This window comes from Terrapene carolina, unplaced genomic scaffold (assembly GCF_002925995.2).
Source record: "Terrapene carolina triunguis isolate 2854851 unplaced genomic scaffold, T_m_triunguis-2.0 Scaffold647, whole genome shotgun sequence".
Classification (NCBI taxonomy): domain Eukaryota; kingdom Metazoa; phylum Chordata; order Testudines; family Emydidae; genus Terrapene; species Terrapene triunguis.
The window spans coordinates 423,866-445,515 of record NW_020664998.1 but is presented as its reverse complement, the minus strand read 5'-3'; the positions used below and the strand labels follow the sequence as shown (position 1 = coordinate 445,515).

The 21,650-nt window shown below is 52.9% G+C and overlaps 1 protein-coding gene across 1 annotated transcript in view; it reads right to left on the bottom strand.

Annotated features, from left to right (window-relative positions):
• Positions 1–7,825: 7,825 nt before the first annotated feature.
• LOC112103300 (phospholipase A2 inhibitor and Ly6/PLAUR domain-containing protein-like) overlaps positions 7,826–21,650 on the bottom strand; it is an 83,157-nt gene continuing 69,332 nt past the window's right edge. The window contains exons 2-7 of the mRNA XM_026659654.1: positions 15,397–15,525; positions 13,905–14,027; positions 11,595–11,750; positions 9,735–9,875; positions 8,160–8,297; positions 7,826–8,084 (exon numbers count right to left, since the gene is read on the bottom strand). Coding sequence (XP_026515439.1) covers positions 7,987–8,084; positions 8,160–8,297; positions 9,735–9,875; positions 11,595–11,750; positions 13,905–14,027; positions 15,397–15,454 — 714 coding nt within the window. The 5' untranslated portion in view covers positions 15,455–15,525 and the 3' untranslated portion in view covers positions 7,826–7,986. The remainder of the gene's footprint in view (positions 8,085–8,159; positions 8,298–9,734; positions 9,876–11,594; positions 11,751–13,904; positions 14,028–15,396; positions 15,526–21,650) is intronic.

Below are 21,650 nucleotides of genomic sequence, written 5' to 3'. Positions count from 1 at the left end.
AAACACCAGAAAGAATCACAGGGCAAAAATGAAAGCAGGGGGGAGGAGAGGGGGGAATGCCAAGAGACAGTTGCAGTGAGGGGATCCCCCAACCCCAAGTGTGTGTGAAACAGAGGATGGGGGTTGAGATCCTGAGGTGGGGGATAATGGGGGTCAAGGGCCTCAGGGCAAGGAGGTTAGAGGTCCAAGGACCCCAGGGAGGGGTCCTGAGCCCAGGGACAGAGAGAGGGGAAATGGGGTGATGACCCTCAGGAGGGGTCATGACCCATTGAACAGGGAGGGGGAGATGGGCCCATGACCCCCCTAGGGGAGGGAAGTGGAGAGTGGTCATGCCCATTGTCCCATCCCACCTGTCCTGTGGGGGCTCAGCAGATGCAGAGGAAGCAGACGGGAAGGTGCAGGCCAGCTGTGGAATGGCAATGGGTCCCTGTGGTGGGATGTAGAACCCCCATGCTGGACACTGTGGGGTTCATAATTTAAGGGGGGCTCAGGCACCAGGGCTGAAGGGGGAGGTCAAAAGAGAGAAACTGAGGCAGAGCTGGGAGGGAGAGCTGCCCCATGGCCCCATGGTCCTTCCCAGGGCAATGAGAGGGCTAGATGCCAATGCCCCTGTAGAGGGAGCCCTTCCACTCTGTTACCTGTACCTGCCTTTTCTTTGCCTCGGTTTCCCTATTTGCCAGCTTCCCCAGAAGGCACCTGGCCAGAGAAAGAGCGCAACCACCACAGATCCAGCACAATCATCCTCAGAGGGACCTGAAGGGGGAGAGCCGTTATACCCCCACCCTGCCCTCCATGCAGTGTAGGGAGTGACTGGGTCCCTCCGACCCAATGGGCACGGGGCCATGGGGTGTCTTTCCTGCCCTACATCAGACCCATGTACTTTGAAGCCCTGTGGCCTGAGGTTCCAGAGCATTGGGAGCTCTCTACCCCCACCTAGTGGTGAATGGGGAAACATGGCAGGATGAGTCAGGCCTTCTTTGCATTTTTATTACTCAGCATCCCCATGTGACCATTTCGGCCATTGTTAGTTGTGCCAGTGTCCTGGATTGGGCAGTATCGGGCGGGTGGCTGCAGCCGTGTGCGGCGATGGCTGTTGTGAAGAGGGAGACAGACCCGGGCTGGCCCCGATGCCCCAGGCTGGCCCTGGGGGGCGCTGTGCTGCAGGGGGTGGAGTGGGGTCTCGCCGCTGGCAGACAGGGCCAGCCTCGATGCCCCAGTGTGTACTGGGGGGTGCTGTGCTGCAGGTAGTGGGGTGGGTCGCTCCCTTCTCTACAAATACCCAGCGCAGTGACACCAGCGAGGAGGGCTGGGGTGGTTAGATCCAGGCACATATTTTTGGCCCTGCGCTGTGGCTATTCCCTGCCCCCCAGGGCCCATCGGTGAGTGCCTGTGGTGTTGCAGAGCTGGTATCTACCTGGGAGACCCACGTCAGTGTTGCAGTGGGCGTGCTGACAGCAGGGGGCGCTGTTCCCCCAGCATTTGTCTGCTGGCACCCTCAGCCCCGGGCCAAGCCAGCCGGCTTTCATGAACATTGTCATAAACATACAGCTACGGGTAGCATAAAATCCCTCCTTTACCTGTAAAGGGTTAAGAAGCTCAAGTAACCTGGTTGGCACCTGACCAAAAGGACCAATAAGGGGAGAAGATACTTTCAAATCTGTGGGGGAACGTTTTTGTTTTCATGTTCCTTTGTTCTCTCTGGGTCAGTGAGGAGCCAGGGCAGGGAAAATACATCTCCCAAAGCCATATCTGAACTAAGCATCTAATATTACCGAAATAGTAAGTAATAGCAAGGAAATACGTTAGCTTATCTTTTGATTTAGCTTGTGAATTTTCCCTGTGCTAAGAGGGAGGTTTATCCCTGTTTTTGTAACTTTAAAGTTTTGCCTAGAGGGGAGATCCTCTGTGGTTTGAATCTTTTTGTTACCCCGTAAGTTATCTTCCATCCTGATTTTACAGAGGTGGTTCTTTTTTTTTTTAATAAACTTCTTTTAAGAACCTGATTGTTTTTCAGTGTCCTAAAGACCCCGGCGGGTTGATCTGTGTTCACTTTGTAATCAATTGGTTAGGATATTATTCTCAAGCCTCCCCAGGAAGGGGGGTGTAGGAGTGTGACAAGTCCTCTGTCACGCCCCTCTTCCTGGGGCCCACTGGCTGCCCCAATACAGCTCAGAGAGGCTTCTAGTTATGCAGCACCCGTGGCTTTATTTACACAGCATTCTCCCACCACCAGTGTTATGCTATATACAGAGCTTGTAGGCCTGATAATCTCCTCCCCTAAGCAGAGTCTGCCCTCAGCCTGGAGACTGACCTTCCCCTGGCCATTCCCCTTCTTCTGGCTGCCAGCTGCCTTTATAGCCCTTGAACCCTCAGGCCCGCAGGTGCAGCCAGTTCTAAAGGCCAGGCACCAGGCTTCTCCCCAGCCCCAATCTATTTCCCCTGATTGGGGCTGGCTGAGCATGCGCTAATTAGGTGCCTTTGCACCAGCACCCTGCTACAAGGAGCTTGGGGGGATATTTGGGGGGAGGTAAGGCTCCAAGTGGCCCTCCCTAAATGTTTGTTTAAATTACTTGGTGGTGGCAGCAATACCAAGGGCAAGGATGGAATTTGTGCCCTGGGGAAGTTTTAAGCCTAAGCTGGTAGAAATAAGCTTAGGGGGGTTTTCATGCAGGTCCCCACATCTGTAACCCAGAGTTCAGAGTGGGGAGGGAACCCTGACAAGCCTTCTGCAGCCCTGGGCCGGGGTGGATTCTCCATCGCTGGCAATTGTTAAATCTGCGTTTCCTCAAAACCTACTGTGGATCAGCAGGAATTAATCCAGGGACGTTCTGTGTCCCTTGGGAGGTCGGACGTGATGGCTGTACCGGTCCCTTCTGGGTGGGGGGTCTAGGAATCGCCAGAGCGCTGCAGACTCTGGTTGGATTGATTGGGAGGCAGGCCAGGGCTAGTCGCCCCCTTCCAGAGATGAGGAAACTGAGGCACAGGCAGGCAAAGGGACCTGCCTTAGGCCACAGAGGGAATTCAACGCAGCTCTCCTGACTGCCAGGCTGACGCTCTCACCACTAGACTGTGCTTCCTACCCCCTGGTGCAGGCCACCAGCACGGAGCAACCTGCAGACAAATCCCGTCTGTGCCCAGACCTTGAGCTCATGGAAACCAGCATCACTCCAATGGAGCGATGGCCCATTGACCCCAGCTGGGAGTCTGGCCCCATTGACTCCAATGGAGCCACGGCCGATGGACATCCCTGGGGATCCAGCCCCACTGACCCCAGCCAGAATTCCTGGGTTCTAGGGCCAGGAGAGATCTCCGTGCTCAGCTGGTCCGACCCGTGCAGCCGAGCCCGGGGGATTTACCAGCATTAAATCACTGTTGAATTAGAACCGATCTTTATTTCTCCTCCACTTCTCCAGCAGTGCCCCTCGAGGAAATATGACCCCAGCAGGGCTCAGCTCCTGCCCCTCTGGCTGGCCTGCTTGCTTGCCTATCTGCCTTTTCTTATGGATTTCCTCGGGATTGATTGTTTGTTTTACTGTACTAGGTTTCTAGGTTTATATCAGAATATTTTTGGCTGTCACGCGAGGGACCTCCAGGCCACATCCCGGATGCTGAGCTAAGGCACAGGTAGCGAACACCTGTTCCGGACCTTTCACCTAGCTGGCTGATAACTAAAGCATTTGCTCCATATATGGTGGTGACCTTGAACACAGATAAGTGAGGATGCGTTGAAGCAAGTTAGTATGGGGGCGGACCTACATTCAGATGCTCTTTAAACTTAACAGGCACATGGCAAAGAACATGGGAAGAACCGGTTAGGCCAGAAATAGCAGAGGTGAGAATGAGCTAATGGCATTAGTAGGTCAGTACATGGCACTAATACGTACAAACATGCCAGCCTAAGGAGTGAGCGTACCCTGCTATTTTGTGGTCTATAGGTTTCTGCAGCTTTTTAGCTCTTTAGTTTCTCCCGAGCCCTGCACCTCCCACTCAGCGCTCTCTGGGCATGTCAGGGGCTGGTCCTTTGTCTCTTACCACTTGGTTCTCGAGGAAGGGTGTGAGTATATCAGTGTAAAAGCTTTAGAGTATATAATCCCCCGTGTATCTTTAGAACAATAGTATTGCCTTTCTAACCCTACTTATTCCATTTGATTGTTATTCCATTTATCACAATAAAAGTCTCGAAGAGTCTCCATTTTTGTTTTCAGTGGGAGTTTCCTTGTCCTTGCAAACTCTATGTAGCCTGAGCCTGGGACAAGAACCTTATTATCTTCTGAGCAGATTAATCGGTGAGCCTATAACCCATATTATCCAAATTAATACTATTAACCTCCTAAAGCAGGCAACAGAGGTTAGCGCAGTTCTCAGCCTTTCCCAGCTGGCAGAGGCCAGTCCCCTCACTAGGGACACCCACACGGGCTGTGAGGGTATGGGGCACTCCTGGGGCTGTATTTGTGGGCCTGGGCACTGCATAGGTCCCTTCATCTGTACGGCTCTGTAATGGGAATTTGGACCTTAGTGGAACCCAGAGTCAGGGAGAGAACCCAGGAGTCCTGGCTCCCAGCCCTAACCACTAGCCCCCACTCCCCTCCCAGAGCTGGGGATAGAACCCAGGAGTCCTGGCTCCCAGCCCCCCCTGCTCTAACCTACTAGACCCCACTCCCCTCCTAGGGCCAGGGATCGAACCCAGGACCGGCCTGGCGGTGACTGGAGGTTTGGGTCTCAGTCCAGCCGGCTGGGCTGCGGAGCAGGGGTCCATGTGAGGAATGGGGAAGAAATGGGCACAGAATCATAGACATGTGGGGCTGGAGGGACCTCGCGAGGTGCCCACGTCCAGCCCCCGGCGCTGAGGCAGGGCCAAGTGAGCCCAGACCAGGCCTGACGGGGGTTTGTCCAACCTGGAGCTAAAACCCTCGAGTGCCGGGATCCCACAGCCCCGGGGAGCCGATCCCAGAGCTGAGCTGCCCTTGGAGTTAGAGAGTTTCCTGCCTCCGACCTCCACCTCCCCTGCGGCACCTGAGCCGGCTCCTGCTGCTTCTTCCGCCGTGGCCTGGAGACAATCGCTCCCCGGCCGCGGTATAAAAACCTCTCACACATTCGAGGGCTGTTGTGAGGTGCCCCCCACTCCCTTGTTCCCGACTGAGCATGCCCAGTTCCTTTAATCTTTCCTCCTGGGGCAGGTTTCTGAACCTCGGAGCACTTTTGTTGCCTGTCTGGGCTCCCTCCAGTTTGTCTGCATCTCTCCCAGAGCGCGGTGCCCCGAACCAGGCCAGGGCTCCAGCCGGGCCTCAGCAGCGCCAAGCAGGGCGGGACAACAGCCTCACGGGTCGAACCGATGACACGCCTCTTAATACAGCCCACAAAGGCATTGGCCTGGTTCGCAACAGCCTTCGGTGTTGACAGAAGCAGCCTTCCTTGCATGGAGCAGGGCCAATTTCGATCAACGAGGTTGAAAATAATCCCTTTACAGAGGGTTTTATTTCGAGGGCTTGGGGGGGACTTTGTGCCGGCCCCTCTCCACGGGAGGGGTGGGTTTCACACGCAGGTTCTGGAGAGTGTTTAGGAGTTTCTGGCTGCTCTCTGGGTGCTGAGAGGTCCACGGCTGTTGTGGCTGGTAAAATCTAGAGGTAGGTGCTGAGCTACTGCAGGGATGGGCAGGGTGTAAAACCGAGAGAGAGAGAGAGAGAGAGAGATTGCCTGGTATCCCACCTGTCACACCAGTATCCCACTCCTGACACCAGTGTCACCCTCTCTGCTGAGTGGTACAAAAACGTATGACCTTGAAAGCCAGTTTCCCATCGTTCTCCGCCAGCTCCGGTTGTTAGTGACTGTGAGGGCAGCTGTATTTTTCACTTTCCATTTCCTGGGCACATGGATTTTCCCCCCAGTTGCTGAGCAAGGGTCATGTCAATACAAAGGACCATAAATGAGATAAGGGCGGAGTGGAAGCTTTATCCCCTGACTCCCAGTAACCAGGCAGTTTCCTCTTACTTGGCTTTGGCCTCAAGCCAGGAATGTTTCGTGTAAATATGACACTTGCCCTGAGCTCCTGTGTAATGCTGCTCCGCAGGTGACAATCGGCTCCCAGGCCTCACCCCCTCGTGACGCTGGTTGAAGCTGGCTCTGCACTCTGCTCCCCCAGCCCCCGACCAGTGCAGCTGCCCTGGGGCTAAGCCCCAAAGTAAATGTTCTGCATCGATTCCAGCCCCATTTCACAATAGTGGAGTCATCTGCACTGCAGGTCGGCATGGTGCCAAATCAAACCTGCAGGCAGACAGGGTCTGTGCTGCCCCACCCGAGAAGTGGCTGCATCTCAGCTCCAGCTAAAAGGATCCCTGTATAAACAGCCCCCGTGCCCCACCCCAGAGACAGCTGCATCTCAGCGCTGGGTGACCAGCAGTGTGGACGTTGCAGGGGAGACCCCGCAGGGTCCCAGAGCTCAGGCTTCAGCACAGGTGCAAAATAAAACCTACGTTCTTCATTCCCAGAACCTCATGTAGGTTCCCAGGGTGTGTATATACACAGAGCCGAGCAAATTCTTCTGTGGCTAATGCATCTGCCAGCGCCCCAGTCTCATGCGGACGGGCTCAGCCAGAGGTTCCCGAGTTCCTGGGGAGTGTTCGACCCCCACTCTGCCCCTGGACCCACCCACCCCACTCCACCCCTTCTTGCCCCGCCCCTTCCTGCCACCGCTTCTCCCCCTTCCCCCAGCACCTCCTGCACTCCACTGAACAGCTGATCACTGGCAGGTGGGAGGGCTGGGGAGGAGGGGGAGGAGCTGATCTGCGGAGCTGCTGGTGGGTACTTAGCCCCAGAGCACCCATGGAGTCGACGCCTAGAGGCTTAGAAACAGGACACTTGAAACTAATAACACACCGGGGGCTTTTATTTTGGATCCTGATTTATTCGGTGAATTTGCTAATGCAGAGAGATTCCAGCCAGCCGCGAGGTACCGGGACAGACACACACCCATACTCTGGGCAGACCCTTGGCTATGCAGTGGCCCCTTTGCATCGCCCCGGCAGCGCGGAGGGGCCAAGGAGGGGGGGCAGTTGGGACTTCAGGCCTTTATTCTGTCACCCATCGAGCCAGCTTTAACATTTATTTCATTCAGCAGTAACGCAAGAAACCCCCAGGCCTGTCTCCCACAAGACGCTGGCTGCAGCAGGTAGCATAAGGCTTGGGGAAAATTTGGCACAGATAAATGGCCCAACGGTCATTTTGGGGGACTGGGACCAGAGTGGTTAAACGGGCGGTTTGTCCGTAACAACACCAGCCAGCCACAGGGACGTGAGCTAACACCGGCTTTGGGATATTGTAGGAACTTCTGCAGATGTCTGACCACAAGCCGGCCACGGCAAGGAATTGACGTGTCTGATAATAAGTTGAGATCAGTAACATCCTAACCTATAGGAGAAGGTACCCCAACATCGGTAGGATAAGGAGACACAGATAAGGAGGAGGGGAGAAGCCCCTACTGAATAGGCATTAGGCACAGTGGCAACAGTTTAACATATTATAAAAGTTGTACCCCAGCATGTGGGCAGGAGGCAAGCGAGATGTAGCGTTTGGGGGTGCCCAGATGATGGCCCTGGGTGATGATGAGGAAGATGATGGTGAGAAGGAAGACACTGGCTAACGTTTCCGGTTGTTCCGCAAGGGGCGGTGTGTGGGGATGGGAAGATGGACATTCTGCGGTATCGCTGTCCCCCAGGTTGGGCTGGAGCATTTGGGACTCTGCTAAATGTGCTGATAAAGGATTAGAAACACAGACGGTTCCTCCAGTACGAGGGCTGCGACGGGCCCCATCGGGGTCCCCAACTGAACAGCAATTTTAATAACACTGGGACGGATCTAGGGACCAGAACCTGTCAGACCTCCCAGTGATCACTGGGACTTCGTGAGCAATCAATAGAATTAACGTAGGATTCATAGCTCGGGGCTGCAACGCGCAGGAATCAGGTGCTGCGTGGCCCGTGCCGGGCGGGGTCAGGAGAGCAGCTTCACCAGCAGCAGCCCAGTCAGGCCAGGCAGGTAGAGGGCAAAGGAGAATTTCCCCAGAGCCGGGCTGGCCCCACTGGTGGTGGCAGGGGTTGTTTTGGTGGTGGTGGTGGTTGTTTTGGTGGTGGTGGTGGTGGTGGGTGGTTTGGTGGTGGGGGTTATCTTCTCTGCAGGTTTGGAGGTCGCCTTTGTGAACGTGTACGTGTAGACTGCAGAAACCAGGGAGGTTCCAGCTTTAATCTCTTTTGTGGACGCAGAACCGCAGCCTTTTGCAGCAAATGTTGATGATATCTCTGAACCTGGTGGAAAAAATCAACCTGTTATTAGGCGGGGTCAGCTCTGGTTCCTTCTCTGTTCTCACTGTGGGCTTTGAATGCTGAGAGGGGAGTGTGGCTAGGATGGTCTGCGCTGGGGGATGGGAGATTGGCCTTGAGGGAGGATACCTTAATATGTAACATGAGAACCCAGGAAGGGGGTTGGAGGCCAAGTGACACCTCTGCCTGGGAAACTGGACAAAGGCTGGGGGAGGAGCCGGGGGGGAGGCTGAGTGAGACGGCTGGAGGGAGTTTTGGTTTTGGAGCTGGCTGGTGATATGGCTGGGAGGCAGACGGGCTCTGACCTCCCAAGGGGGCTGGGGCGCCCTGGGACCCCAAGATGGACCTAACTGAGGGGGGTCCTGTTGTCTGTGCCTGCAAGACCGGTCTTGGACTGTGTTCCTGTCGTCTAAATAAACCTTCTGCTTTACTGGCTGGCTGAGAGTCATGGTGAATCGCAGGAAGCCGGGGGTGCAGGGCCTTGTCTCCCCCACACTTTGTGACACCACCATCCAGCAGTTCCCACCTCTGCCTCCCATTCCCACCCGCCCGGTGCTCTCCCTGCTCTCGCTGTAACCGGCCACGGCAGGGCGGGCGTCTGGTCCCCTCTCGTCTCCCCCGCGTCCCTTTCTGCAGCTCCACAAGACACTGAAGCTGGAGTTTGGAACCAGCTGATCGCCAGGGGCGGCTCCTTCCCCAGCGCGCGGCTCCCCCGGGGAACACGCCCGGCTCTCACCGTCCCCGGCAGCCCCAACCGCTCGGTTCAGTTATTGTATAAACACCCCAAAGCGCTGGGAGTCCTGGCCACACACTGAGAACAGGAGCTTCCGCACTGAGCAATAGCTTAGCTCCACCTTAAACATAAAGGAGGTGGGGTCTAGTGGTTAGAGCAGTGGGGCTGGGAGCCAGGACTCCTGGGTTCTATCCCCAGCTCTGCATCATCGACATAACAACCCTTCCCAATGCAAGAGAGTGCACTGTCATCACTGAAGGAGGGGGAGCTAGTCTGTAAGAGAAAACGTCGCATTTCCTCTCTCCTTCCCTCCGGCTGATCTGGGCCCCCATCTGCCCAAGGACTCAGCACAGCCTGGAGGTCTGGTAGGCTCTAGGGGCTTGTCTACATTACATTATAAGTGATATCACACAGGGATGTGAAAAAGCCCCCTCCTCCACCCCCGAGCAGCATAAGTGACACCAACCTAAGCGCCGGGGGCAGAGGAGCGTTTCCCACTGACGTACCTACTGCTGCTCACGGGGGTGGTTTTATTAGGCAAAAAGCATCTTCACCGGATGCATTACAATGGTGCCGCTGTAGCGCTTCTAGTGTAGACTGGCCCTAGGTTTCACCAGCTCTCTGGGGAGTTCTTGAGCCATGAGATTCCCGGGGCAGCTCCCGCACTGCGGCCAGCTGCCAGAACTTACCTTTCGTTAGGGTCCCAGCGAAATCGACGCAATAGTCCTCATTCCCTGTACAAGGGATGGTTTGGGTGTTGCAGGGATCGCCGTTCAGAGCAAAGCAGGTTGGGCACTGCACCTCTTTTGCGGTAGAGTCCACCGTGGGCACTGGGAACCGAGAGAGACACAGGTTATTGGGTGGGTTAAACCTAGTTCAAACAGCGGGGTGTGCCCACTGCCCTGCATTGCCCGAGCACGCAAAGGCTCCACCCCCAGCCCAGTGGCATTGCTCCGTCTGTCTGTCACACGCCAACCTTTGAACCCCGCAGCTGAGCTGATCAGTTCCAGAATTTCCAGGCATTTTCTAGGCTCCCAGGGCCAGAACCCTGCTGTCTTTGGGAGAAATCAGAAACACACACACACACACCCAGCCACCTCTGTGATTGTCTGCAGGCCAAACATCGGGTCGATGGCCCCACTGACACCCCCATCTCCACTCTGCCCAGCGTCCCCGGGGGTGTAACACGGTGACACCCGCAATGATCGATCTCCCAGACAGAAAGGAGGATGGTGGGGGAGGGGGAATGGGGATGAAGGCAGCATATACACAGACCTGGCATGTGTGGGGGCGGGGATGGGGGAAGAGGGGCTTGGGGGAGAGGCACTGAATCCTTGGCAAGGTGGGGGAGGTTGCCATAAAAAATTATCTCTAATGCATTCCAAGAACTTGCTGGATGATCTGTGCCCGGCTGTGTTATTTTCCCAACTGATCTCTGGGTGGTTGAAATCCCCCATCACTACCACGTCCTGGGCTTTGGATAATTTTGTGAGTTGTTTAAAAAAAGCCTCATCCACCTCTTCTTCCTGGTTAGCTGGTCTGGAGCCGACCCTACCATGACGCCCCCCTTGGTTTTCCCCCTTTTATCCCTACCCGGAGATTTTCCACAGGTCCATCTACTATTCCCGTCTCAGCCTCAGATCAGGTGCAGTCACCTTTGCTATCCAAGGCAACCCCTCCTCCTGCTATCCCTGCCCGTCCACCCGGAGCAAGCTGTGCCCCTGGGTGCCGATATCCCAGCTGTGTGTGTTCTCCCCCCACGGCTCTGTGACACCGACTATGTCACAGTTGTGATCACTCACTGCTTCAAATGCTGAAAGCGACAAGAAATCACATTGTTTTGGGAAATGGCCAAACAGGCGGTTTTGAATTTTTCGCACAAGGACCCACAGGGAAAAACTGGCCGGCAATGAACAGCCCTGGGGCTCTGAACCAGGTTTCCAGCCATCAGACGAGGGAGGTCTTGGAGCAGCTTCCCACGGGAAGGGCGGGGACAAATCCCCCAGCGAGTTTGAAGGTGGAGCCTGATAGGTTCAGGGAGGTTTAGATTTGAGACCATCCTGGCTGCTGTCCCCTCTCTCACGTGCAGCCCTCACCCGTCTGATTTCACATGGGCCCGACTGTTCCACCCCCTGGTTTGGAGACCCGCCAGCGACAGGCATTTCAATGGCGACAGAAATGACATTCGAGTGAATGGACGTTGGGGGCAGTAAAGGGGAGAAATGGGAACAAATACAGTTGTGCCAAGGGCTTGTCCACATGAACCATTCGACTGTAGCAAGGGGGGGCCGGGGTGTAAGGATCCGCCAGGTTGTGAATCGACCCTGCACCAGCCTGCCACGGCCTAGCTGGCCACGTGCACCCTGCTGACGTGCGTGAACCATTCGTTAATGTGCTTTGAGCTAGTCCCCTCCCAAAGCACCCGAACGGTCACGTGCTTCGGCAGGGGGCACACGGAGAGCTGGATTCACACTCCACCTGAGGGCCATCTAAGTGTTTGGGTGAACAAGCCATGAAACAGGGACAGTAAAAACAGACCCACAACGTACCTGCCAGTACAGCCGAGTTACAGTTATCTGTGCTGCATTGTTTGATGTTGATCCGCAGATACTTGCCATTCCCAAGAGTGACAGTGACGGGGTCTTTTATGACACCACTGAAGTCATTCATACAGTCTCTGGAGAAGCCCGTGGCCTTTGTCCCACCTGTTGTAACTAAAAAAACAGAGAACAGAACTGAGAGGCCGGGAGGGGAACCTCGAGGAGCAGCAGGGTGGTTATTGTTTTAACTCCATGTCTGGCCCTGGGGCGATACTGCTGGGACCCTCTGTCCCACCATTCCAGAAAGAGGTTGCACAATTGGGGAGGGGTCAGAGAAGAGCCGTGGGGACGATTAAAGGGTTATTAAACCTGCCTTAGCGCGAGAGACGCCAGGAGCTCGATCCATGGAGCTGAACACAGAGACGGCTCAGGGGTGACGTGATCCCCGTCTGCCAGAACCTACCCGGGGAACAAACATTTACTGACGGGCTCCTCAGTCGGCCGGCGGACGGTCGGACGCCATCCAGTGGCTGGGACCTGGAGCCGGACAGACTCAGACTGGGAATAAGGGGAACGTTTTTCACAGGGAGGGTCATTAACCACTGGGACAATCTCCCAGGGGCCGTGGTGGATTCTCCATCAGGGACAATGTGTAAAGCCAGACGGGATGCGTCTCTCCCAGCTCTGCCCTAGGGATGATCTGGGGCAGGTCTCTGGCCTGTGCTGAGCCGGGGTCAGACGAGAGGATCACAACGGTCCCTGTGGCCCGGTGGCAGTGTCTGCACTGCCGAGTGAACCCGGGTTAGCCACGCCCTGGGGTGAGCGTCCGCACTGCGACGCCTCCCGGGGGTTAGATCCACCCGGACACCGCCAGGCCGGTGCTGCACTAACCCCGGGGCAGCGCTAGGCCTTTGGGGGCATGTCCCAGGGCTCCTAGCACTGCCCTGAGCTGGGCCGTTCTCTGCTGTGAGTCTCTGTGACGGGGTCTCTGCTGAGAGCCGGGTAGAGCCGGAGCCGGCTGCAGGGAATGTGGGGTTTAAAACATCACCAAGGGCTGTATAAACCGGCAAGTGATTTCAGTGCAGCAGAAGGGAGTGGGCAGTAGGGCAGGAAATCACGGCCCCAAAGGAATTATGGGAAGGTACTGGAGGACTATCGGCAACTGTATGAAATAACCTAGTTTACAGCTGCGTCCCCACTGCAAAGTTAAAGTGGAACCCGGGTCTAAGCTACACCTTGAACTGTACAGCCGGCCTGAGCTCACAGCTCGTATCCACTAGGGTTAAAGGGTTTTGTGGGTGGATAGTAGGGGGAGGTGTGGGGGTTAGAGCTAAACCCCGGGTCACAGTCCACATTAACTGCAGTGAAGCCAAACCCTGAGTGGGGGGAAGTTTTAATAAACCCATTTGTGACTGTGCTGGGAAAATTTCCTGAGTGTGGTCAGAGAGAGAGAGAGAGATGGGGTGTATGGGGATAGATAGATAGATAGATAGATAGATGGATAGATAGATAGATAGAGGGGGTGGATGGGGATAGATAGATAGATAGATGGGGTGGATGGGGATAGATAGAGAGATAGATAGATCACGTTAAAGCTGATGCTGTGCTATGCATCCTTCTTACAGGGTAAATGAAAGGAAACATTAAATCTCTTTATTTCAAAGAAAGGATGAACAAAACCAGGTCTGTAACTCAGGTTTTCAATTTCAAAAGGGCAAACGTTGAGAAGGGAACTAGCGAAATCCGGTGGCGTGAGGACCTCAGGGAGTTGAACGTGGAGAGGGTTTGGAATCTCTTTAAGTCAAACGGGCAGAAACTATCTTGAATTTGCATCCCAAGCAAGGTGAAAAATTTTGTAAGGCGGGGCAGGTGACTAAAAGCTTCAGACAGGACATTGGGAGCAAGTGGACAGTGTAAAAGGATCTCAGCGCCAATCTCCTTTCTTTTAACACGATTCAGAACGGGCATTTCCACCCAAAGCAGCTTCGCTTGTTGCAGCGCAGCCGTCCATTGTGAGGATGAAAACTTCGTGAATAAAAATCAGTAACTAAAGCCCAAGGGGTGAGATCCTGACCCCACTGAAGTCAATGGGAGATTTACAACTGGCTCCATGGGGCCAGGATTTCAAACCGCCGAGTCTTCCAGTCGCAACACTTAACGTTGCCTGAATAAATCAAGCGTCGAGCCCAGACTGAGTGTTCTGTGCCGGGTGAATGTGCTTTGTCGATGGATTGTGTTGGGGTTGGCCTTAGCAATGAGGTGAGGATGGTGACAGACTGTGAGGTACAATGTGCCTGGGTTGACGGCAATGTCACCTACGCAATGTATTTTCTTCTGCCATCGTAAAGCAGCCGCCTTTAGCCGTGTCTACTGAGCAGGTCGGTGCTGGAGACTGGCAGGATTCTGCGGAGCCGGAGCACTTTTGGCATGTCACGGTTTGTGCTGGAGAAAGAAGAACAAGTATTTCCTTTTTACTGTGGTGTAACAGTGTCACCTCTGGCACATCCTTCAGCCCCAGTCTTCCCCCTCTGCTCCAAACAAGCTGAGGGGTTAGCAGAGGGGTCTGACAGAAAGGTTTGGGGTGCAGAAGCCAGCTGTCTTGCCCATAGCCACGTGGGGATTGCTCCCCATTGGGAAGGCTCTCTGATGGACTGGCCCCCAGGTTTACAGCCGGTTATGTGGCTCTCAGCTTAAGTTAAAGCCAACTTTGCCCACATCCCTCTGGATCAGCCCAGTTGTTTGCAATCTGTGGGGGATGTGAAGGATGGAAATTGCCAGGCAAAAAACTGTTGTTCCCCAAATTACCATTTATACAGTCATGTTAACCACAGCACATGGACACGCACAGACCTCTTGGGGACCTGTAAGTGGAGAATCTCTGCACTTCAGTCCTTATGTACAGCGCCCTGCACACAAGCTGTGTAAGTGCAGCAGCTTCACAACTTTTCTTTTAGAGAGGTGTAGATTTTCAGGCTTTGATGCTGATCTAATCTGGGCTCCTGCATAGCCCAAGCCAGAGAACCTTGCCCAGCACTTCCTCCATGCAGCCCATATCTGATGGTTGAGCTAGAGCCAATCCTTCAGAAGGACGTCCAATCTCCGTGTAAAGACTCCAAGTGATGGAGAATCCACCCCCCACCCCTCTTTGAGAAGCTGCTGCCAGGGTTAATGCCACCTTTGACTGGTCTCAATTCAACTCCCAGCCATTGGATCTCATTCTGCCTTTGTTTGCTCGGTTGGAGAGCCCTCTGCTACCGGAAATGGTAGGCCTGATTCCAGGTTACACTCAGTCCCCAAGCAGTGTCATTTATTTCTATATTGAGTCCCCTTTATGCTGCCAAAGCAGTGCAGAGGGGCCTGCATGGGAATGAGAATTCAGGGCAGTGTCCAGTAACGGTGTCCCTCAGGCCTGGTCCACACTCAACAGTTAGGTTGTTATAGCTGCAGCGCTTGGGGAATTCACACTTTGAGCACTGCAGTGAGGCCAGTGTAACCCCTGGAGGAGATGCAGGTTGATGGGTGAATGCTTCCCTCAACTCGGCTACCGTCACTCGGGGAGGGGAGTTCCTAGAGGGATGGAAACCCCCGTCCATTGGGACAGGCGGCGTTTTCAATACGGGGCTCTGCCGGCCCAGCTACAGCGCTGTGGGTAAGTCACTACAGTATCCGTAGTGTAGACAGGGCCCTGTACCCCACACAGAGCTAATCCCCCTCCCTGCACATGCTGGATGTTCCCCTGACTGGGGATCCGTGGGGTATAAAGGGTCCAAGTCCAGGCGGGTTTCAATGGCCACAGCAGCGGATGACTCACCTTGTGCACTCGTTGTAGCTAGGAGAGCAGGGAGAAGGCAGAGGATGAAGGAAACCATCCTGGTGCTGGGAGGCGCACGGGGCTGGGCTCGGAGCTGAACGGAGCTTCTCACGGCTGACACAGCGACCTCTGTCGGGGGGAGGAGGAGAGAGACAAGACCGAAATGAGAAGGGAAAGGGAATTCCAGCCAAGAATCAGGGAGTAAAGCACCAGGGAACAGAGCTGCACAAATAATCGATTTTTTGGTTCACTGGCAGTTGTCAAAGATCAGGGGAGGTGATCTTTTTTGGTTGGCCCAAAATACTCATCTAACTAAAAAGCTGAACAAAAAATGGTTTTGCTTCTTTTTCAAGTATCTCAAAATATTTTTAAATTAGTTTTAAAATAAAAATTGCCATCAATTTTGAAATTAAAAGACACTTTGAGTTGAAAAAAATCAAAACATTTAATTCTGGAAATGTCCAGACACGTTTCCTTTTTTTAGGATTTGTTTTTCTAGAACTTTTTCCGGCTGAAGCAATGCAGCGAAATTGACACAAATTTGTAAAATGTTTCAGTCGCCCCAAACCTGCATTTTTCAGTGGAGAAAAGTTTTGGTTAGAGAATTTCTCCCAGCTCCCCCATGCCCCAGACATGCCCAGCAGTAGCAGAGTGGGGGCTCCGGGACATCCGTAGACAGGCGCTCCGTAGGGCAATCCTTGTAATAGTCATTGTTCCAAACGGAATCATGGAAAATTGAGCCAGTGACAGTCACAGGGACATGACCTGCCTCTGCATCACGTCTTGTTACACCAAATAACTTCAGTGTAGAAGGAAACAATTAAACAGCAAGTCAGTGTATAGCCTGTGTACGTATTGACAGATGGCCATAAGAACATAAAAACGGCCGTACTGGGTCAGACCAAAGGTCCATCTAGCCCAGTATCCTGTCTGCCAACAGTGGCCAATGCCAGGTGCCCCAGAGGGACTGAACCTTACAGGTAATGATCAAGTGATCTCTCTCCTGCCATCCATCTCCACCCTCTGACAAACAGAGGCTAGGGACACCATTCCTTACCCATCCTGGCTAATAGCCATTAATGGACTTAGCCACCATGAATATATCCAGTTCTCTTTTAAACGCTGTTATAGTCCTAGCCTTCACAACCTCCTCAGGCAAGGAGTTCCACAGGTTGACTGTGTGCTGCGTGAAGAAGAACTTCCTTTGATTTGTTTTAAACCTGCTGCCTATTAATTTCATTTGGTGACCCCTAGTTCTTGTATTATGGGAATAAGTAAATAACTTTTCCTTATCTACTTTCTCCACATCACTCATGATTTTATATACCTCTATCATATCCCCCCTTAGTCTCCTCTTTTCCAAGCTGAAAAGTCCTAGCCTCTTTAATCTCTCCTCATATGGGACCCGTTCCAAACCCCTAATCATTTTAGTTGCCCTTCTCTGAACCTTTTCTAGTGCCAGTATATCTTTTTTGAGATGAGGAGACCACATCTGTACGCAGTATTCGAGATGAGGGCGTACCATCGATTTATATAAGGGCAGTAATATATTCTCTGTCTTATTCTCTATCCCCTTTTTAATGACTCCTAACATCCTGTTTGCTTTTTTGACCGCCTCTGCACACTGCTTGGACATTTTCAGAGAACTATCCACGATGACTCCAAGATCTTTTTCCTGATTTGTTGTAGCTAAATTAGCCCCCATCATATTGTATGTATAGTTGGGATTATTTTTTCCAATGTGCATTACTTTACATTTATCCACATTAAATTTCATTTGCCATTTTCTTGCCCAATCACTTAGTTTTGTGAGATCTTTTTGAAGTTCTTCACAGTCTGCTTTGGTCTTAACTATCTTGAGCAGTTTAGTATCATCTGCAAACTTTGCCACCCCACTTTTTACCCCTTTCTCCAGATCATTTATGAATAAGTTGAATAGGATCGGTCCTAGGACAGACCCTTGGGGAACAGCACTAGTTACCCCCTCCATTCTGAGAATTTACCATTAATTCCTACCCTTTGTTCCCTGTCTTTTAACCAGTTCTCAATCCATGAAAGGACCTTCCCTTTTATCCCATGACAGCTTAATTTACTTAAGAGCCTTTGGTGAGGGACCTTGTCAAAGGCTTTCTGGAAATCTAAGTACACTATGTCCACTGGATCCCCCTTGTTCACATGTTTGTTGACCCCTTCAAAGAATTCTAATAGATTAGTAAGACATGATTTCCCTTTACAGAAACCATGTTGACTTTTGCCCAGCACTTTATGTTCTTCTATGTGTCTGACAATTTTATTCTTTACTATTGTTTCAACTAATTTGCTCAGTACCGACGTTAGACTTACTGGTCTGTAATTGCCGGGATCACCTCTAGAGCCCTTTTTAAATATTGGCGTTACATTAGCTAACTTCCAGTCATTAGGTACAGAAGCCGATTTAAAGAACAGGTTACAAACCATAGTTAATAGTTCTGCAACTTCACATTTGAGTTCTTTCAGAACGCTTGGGTGAATGCCATCTGGTCCCGGTCACTTGTTACTGTTAAGTTTATCAATTAATTCCAAAACCTCCTCTAGTGACACTTCAATCTGTGACAGTTCCTCAGATTTGTCACCTACAAAAGCCGGCTCAGGTTTTGGCCCCACTGGTTGTTTAGCAGGCTTCCTGCTTCTAATGTACTTAAAAAACATTTTGTTATTACCTTTTGAGTTTTTGGCTAGCTGTTCTTCAAAAGGCCCCAGCAAGCGAATGGGGCCATTGATTTCAACAGTTACACTGTTATACGCCGGCTGGGGTCTGGTCCCACTGACTCCAATGGAGCTATGGCCAATTAACCCCAGCTGGGATCTAGCCCCATTGACTCCAATGGAGCTACGACCGATTAACACCAGCTGGGGATCGGGCCCAGTTTTCACTCCCTCATCCGTAATTGATCCAAGTCTGCACTGTCCCTTCTGACATGGGGCGACCGGCGCTGCCTGTGGGGCACCAGGGTCAGAGCATCCTGCTGATCTGCAGAGGGGCACTACAGTGTTTTCTACATTATCTCCACCCCCTTGGGCAGCCCAACGGCTTCTTCGCTTCTCTCTTCTGCAGCTGCTCAGTGAGCTGAGGTGTCCATTGATCTTCCTACGGGGACGCTCAGGTCCCTTTCCTGGATCAGCCCAGTTCAGTTAGAACTTGTCAGGTCTAGGAGGCTTCAAACCCCCCCACCCCTCCCACCCCATATGGTTACTTTGCATTGATCAAAACAACTTCATCTGCCATCGTGTTGCCCATCGACCCAGCTCCGTTAGATCTCGCTGAAGTTCCCGACTAACCTCAGTAAGTTGCCTCCTCTGCAGATTTCACCACCTCCTCGCTCACCCTCCTTGCAGATCATTTGAGTAACTTGAACACTGGGTCTAGGATAGAGCTTGGAGGCCTCCACTTTTAAGCTTTTGCCATCACACAAAATTCCCATGAATTCCAGCTCTGTTATCTAGAGACACAAGGTGGGGGAAGAGACGAGCTTCCGAGCGACACAGAGCTCTTCTGCGGGTCAGCGGAGCTCGAGAGCTTGTGTCTCTCCCCAGCAGAAGCTGGTCCAATAAAAGCTATTCCCTCACCCACCTTGTCTCTCTGATATCCTGGGACCCACACGGCTACAACAACGCTGCAAACTCCTGTTCTCTGGCTATTGTCCAGGTTCTGCTCCATGACAGTCCATTGCCTCCCGCCCCAGGACTGCTTCGATTCCTTACTGCCCTACGGCGAGGGAGCTTGCTGAAGGCTTTTTGAAAGTCCAAATCAAGTATTTCGACTGGTTCCTCTCTGCTCCCTAAACCTGGGATGTTCAAAGCAGCCGGAGGGAGTCTGAGGCCTGACTCCCATGGAGTTTCAGCAGACGCTGGCCCCCTCGCTGCTGGTTTTGCCTTTGAAAATCTCCCTATTTGGTTCACACACCATTCCATGAGTGGGGCTTCTTTTCCTTTGCACAAACTGAGCCGCATTATCCCTGGAGCTTGCATTTGAAATATATCTCCAGCCTTTACGCGCTTTCAGCAGATCATCAGTGATTACAAGCAATAATTTCACACAGCATTAAAAACTCTTACCTTCAGCCGCACAACAGTTCCGTTCACCTCCAAGTTCTCTGTAGTATCGAAGAGATGCACTAACCTGTCTAGCACAGCCCCTTCCTCTCTATATAGTCCAAGGACACAATCTGATTAATCTAGAAACTGGGAGTAACAGTGAATGATTTACTGAAACATAATAAATTGCACGACCCTCATACCTGGGCACTCCCTCTTTCAGTACAGTTCAGATCGACCCTTTCTCAATCCATCAGCTATTGTTTTATTGAACTTGTCCCATACTGTTTGTGCAACAGAGATAAGAGGTGATACTCAGCTTAGTCATAAGGGTAGAGGTGCAACGTTTGCATATCAGAGGCGTTTATCCAGATCCTGAGGTGCTGTAAATGATAGAGGAACCGGTAAATTCACAGCAGCTGGGGATCTGGCTCCATTGATTCCATTGGAGCAAGGGCCAATTGACACCAAATGGGGGTCGGGTGAGACTGTCAGAACGAAACTAAGGTTGGCCATGGAGTTGGCTCCATTACGACAGCTCCCCTCCCATTCCCAGAACAGGTTGCTAAATTCCTTCTCGTTAAATTGTGTAAATATTCATTGGGGACAGATTTTCTTATCTGCCCCATACCAGGGGGTTGCGTCAAACTGGGTCTCAGGAGCACAACGTCGCACCCGACTGGGGGAATTTAGTTATAGAATAACTGAGCGGAGAAGAGCGTTTCGACCTTGGTTGCATTCCAGGCCGGCTTTGCTCCTGGAAGTCGTAGAGCTGGGTAGGGGGCTTCCAGCCGGAATCCAGGTCTTAGGATCGCCAGGAGTCTAAAGAGAGAGAGTGGTTGGAGATCGACTGCTGAACAGTGTGATGGAAAAGCTGGGGATTAGTTATAAACACATATGAACTCCCGGCTCAGATTCAGCCAGGCGGCCGTGGACTGGTAGTGGCACCTCGCTGAATCTGCAGCCTTGTTCTCTAGAATCTCGTCTGTCATTGAATGCACAAGAGTAAGGCTGGGTCAACACCAGAAACTTTTGCTGGCACAGCTCTGCGGGTTGGGGCGCGTGATCTCCTGGGACATCACTGTGCTGGCTAAAGCCCATAGGGGCAGTTATACTGGCAGAAAACCCCTTTTACCCCAGACGCTATTTCTGCCTCCTACTGACGCTGTCCCACACTGTCTAACTCAAACATTCATTGGAGCAAAAGCTAGAGTCTCCCAACCTCCAGGTCCAGTCCTTCTCTCACTTGTGAGAGAATCTCCCGTAGGAGCAGGGAGGGGATTTTCCCTCTGGCTTTGGCCCTGGGACGACGCTGCTGGGATCCAATGTCCAGTGCTGGGGCCCACGGTTCAAGGGGGAGGTTGGTCGATTGCGGAAGAGCCACGAGAATGAGGAAAGAACTAGAAAACCTGTGTCACAGCGACAGACTCCAACAGCTCGATCCACTGAGCTGAACACAGAGAAGGTGAACGAATACTTACTAACGGGCTCTTCGACCCAGCAGAGGAAGGTCTGACGCGATCCCATGGCCGGAAGCTGAAACGGGACAAACTCAGACTGGAAATAAGATGTACATGTTTAACAGGGAGGGGAATTAACTGTTGGAACAGTTTCCGAAGGCTCCTGCTGGGTTCTCCGTCAGTGGCCGTTTTCAAGGCAGGCCTGGGTGCTTTTGCTGAGAGATCTGCTCTGGAAATCCTGTGGGGGACATTCCCTGGCCTGTGACACAGGAGGTCGGATGTGATGGCCCCGGTGGGTCCCGTCTGGCCTGGGAATCTGCGACTATTTAAATAGTTTATCCCAAGTGGAAGAGCTGGAAAAGTAGAGATTGAGCGAGACCCACCCCATGGAAGGACCTACAGCCTGGGGGTCAGGCCGTGGCCCAGGCAGAGGAAAGCACCACGCCAGCCTCTCCCACAGCCAGGACGAGCGCTCTAACCACTAGGCTGCTGGACAACATGAGGCTTCCTCCTCCGGCCATATTGTGGGGGCGGTCGGCGTGCTCTGAGACAGCTGCTGGACTGGACCGCTCGGGCTGCTGCTCTCCTCTTAGCTCTGCCCTGCCTCAGCCAGCCCCAGCTCACGTGGAGGACAGGCCCTGGGCTCCTGACTCCCACATTGGCCTGTTGCCCTGTCAATCAGGCCGACCTGGAGCGCTGGCCTCTCCCCATTGGCCCTGG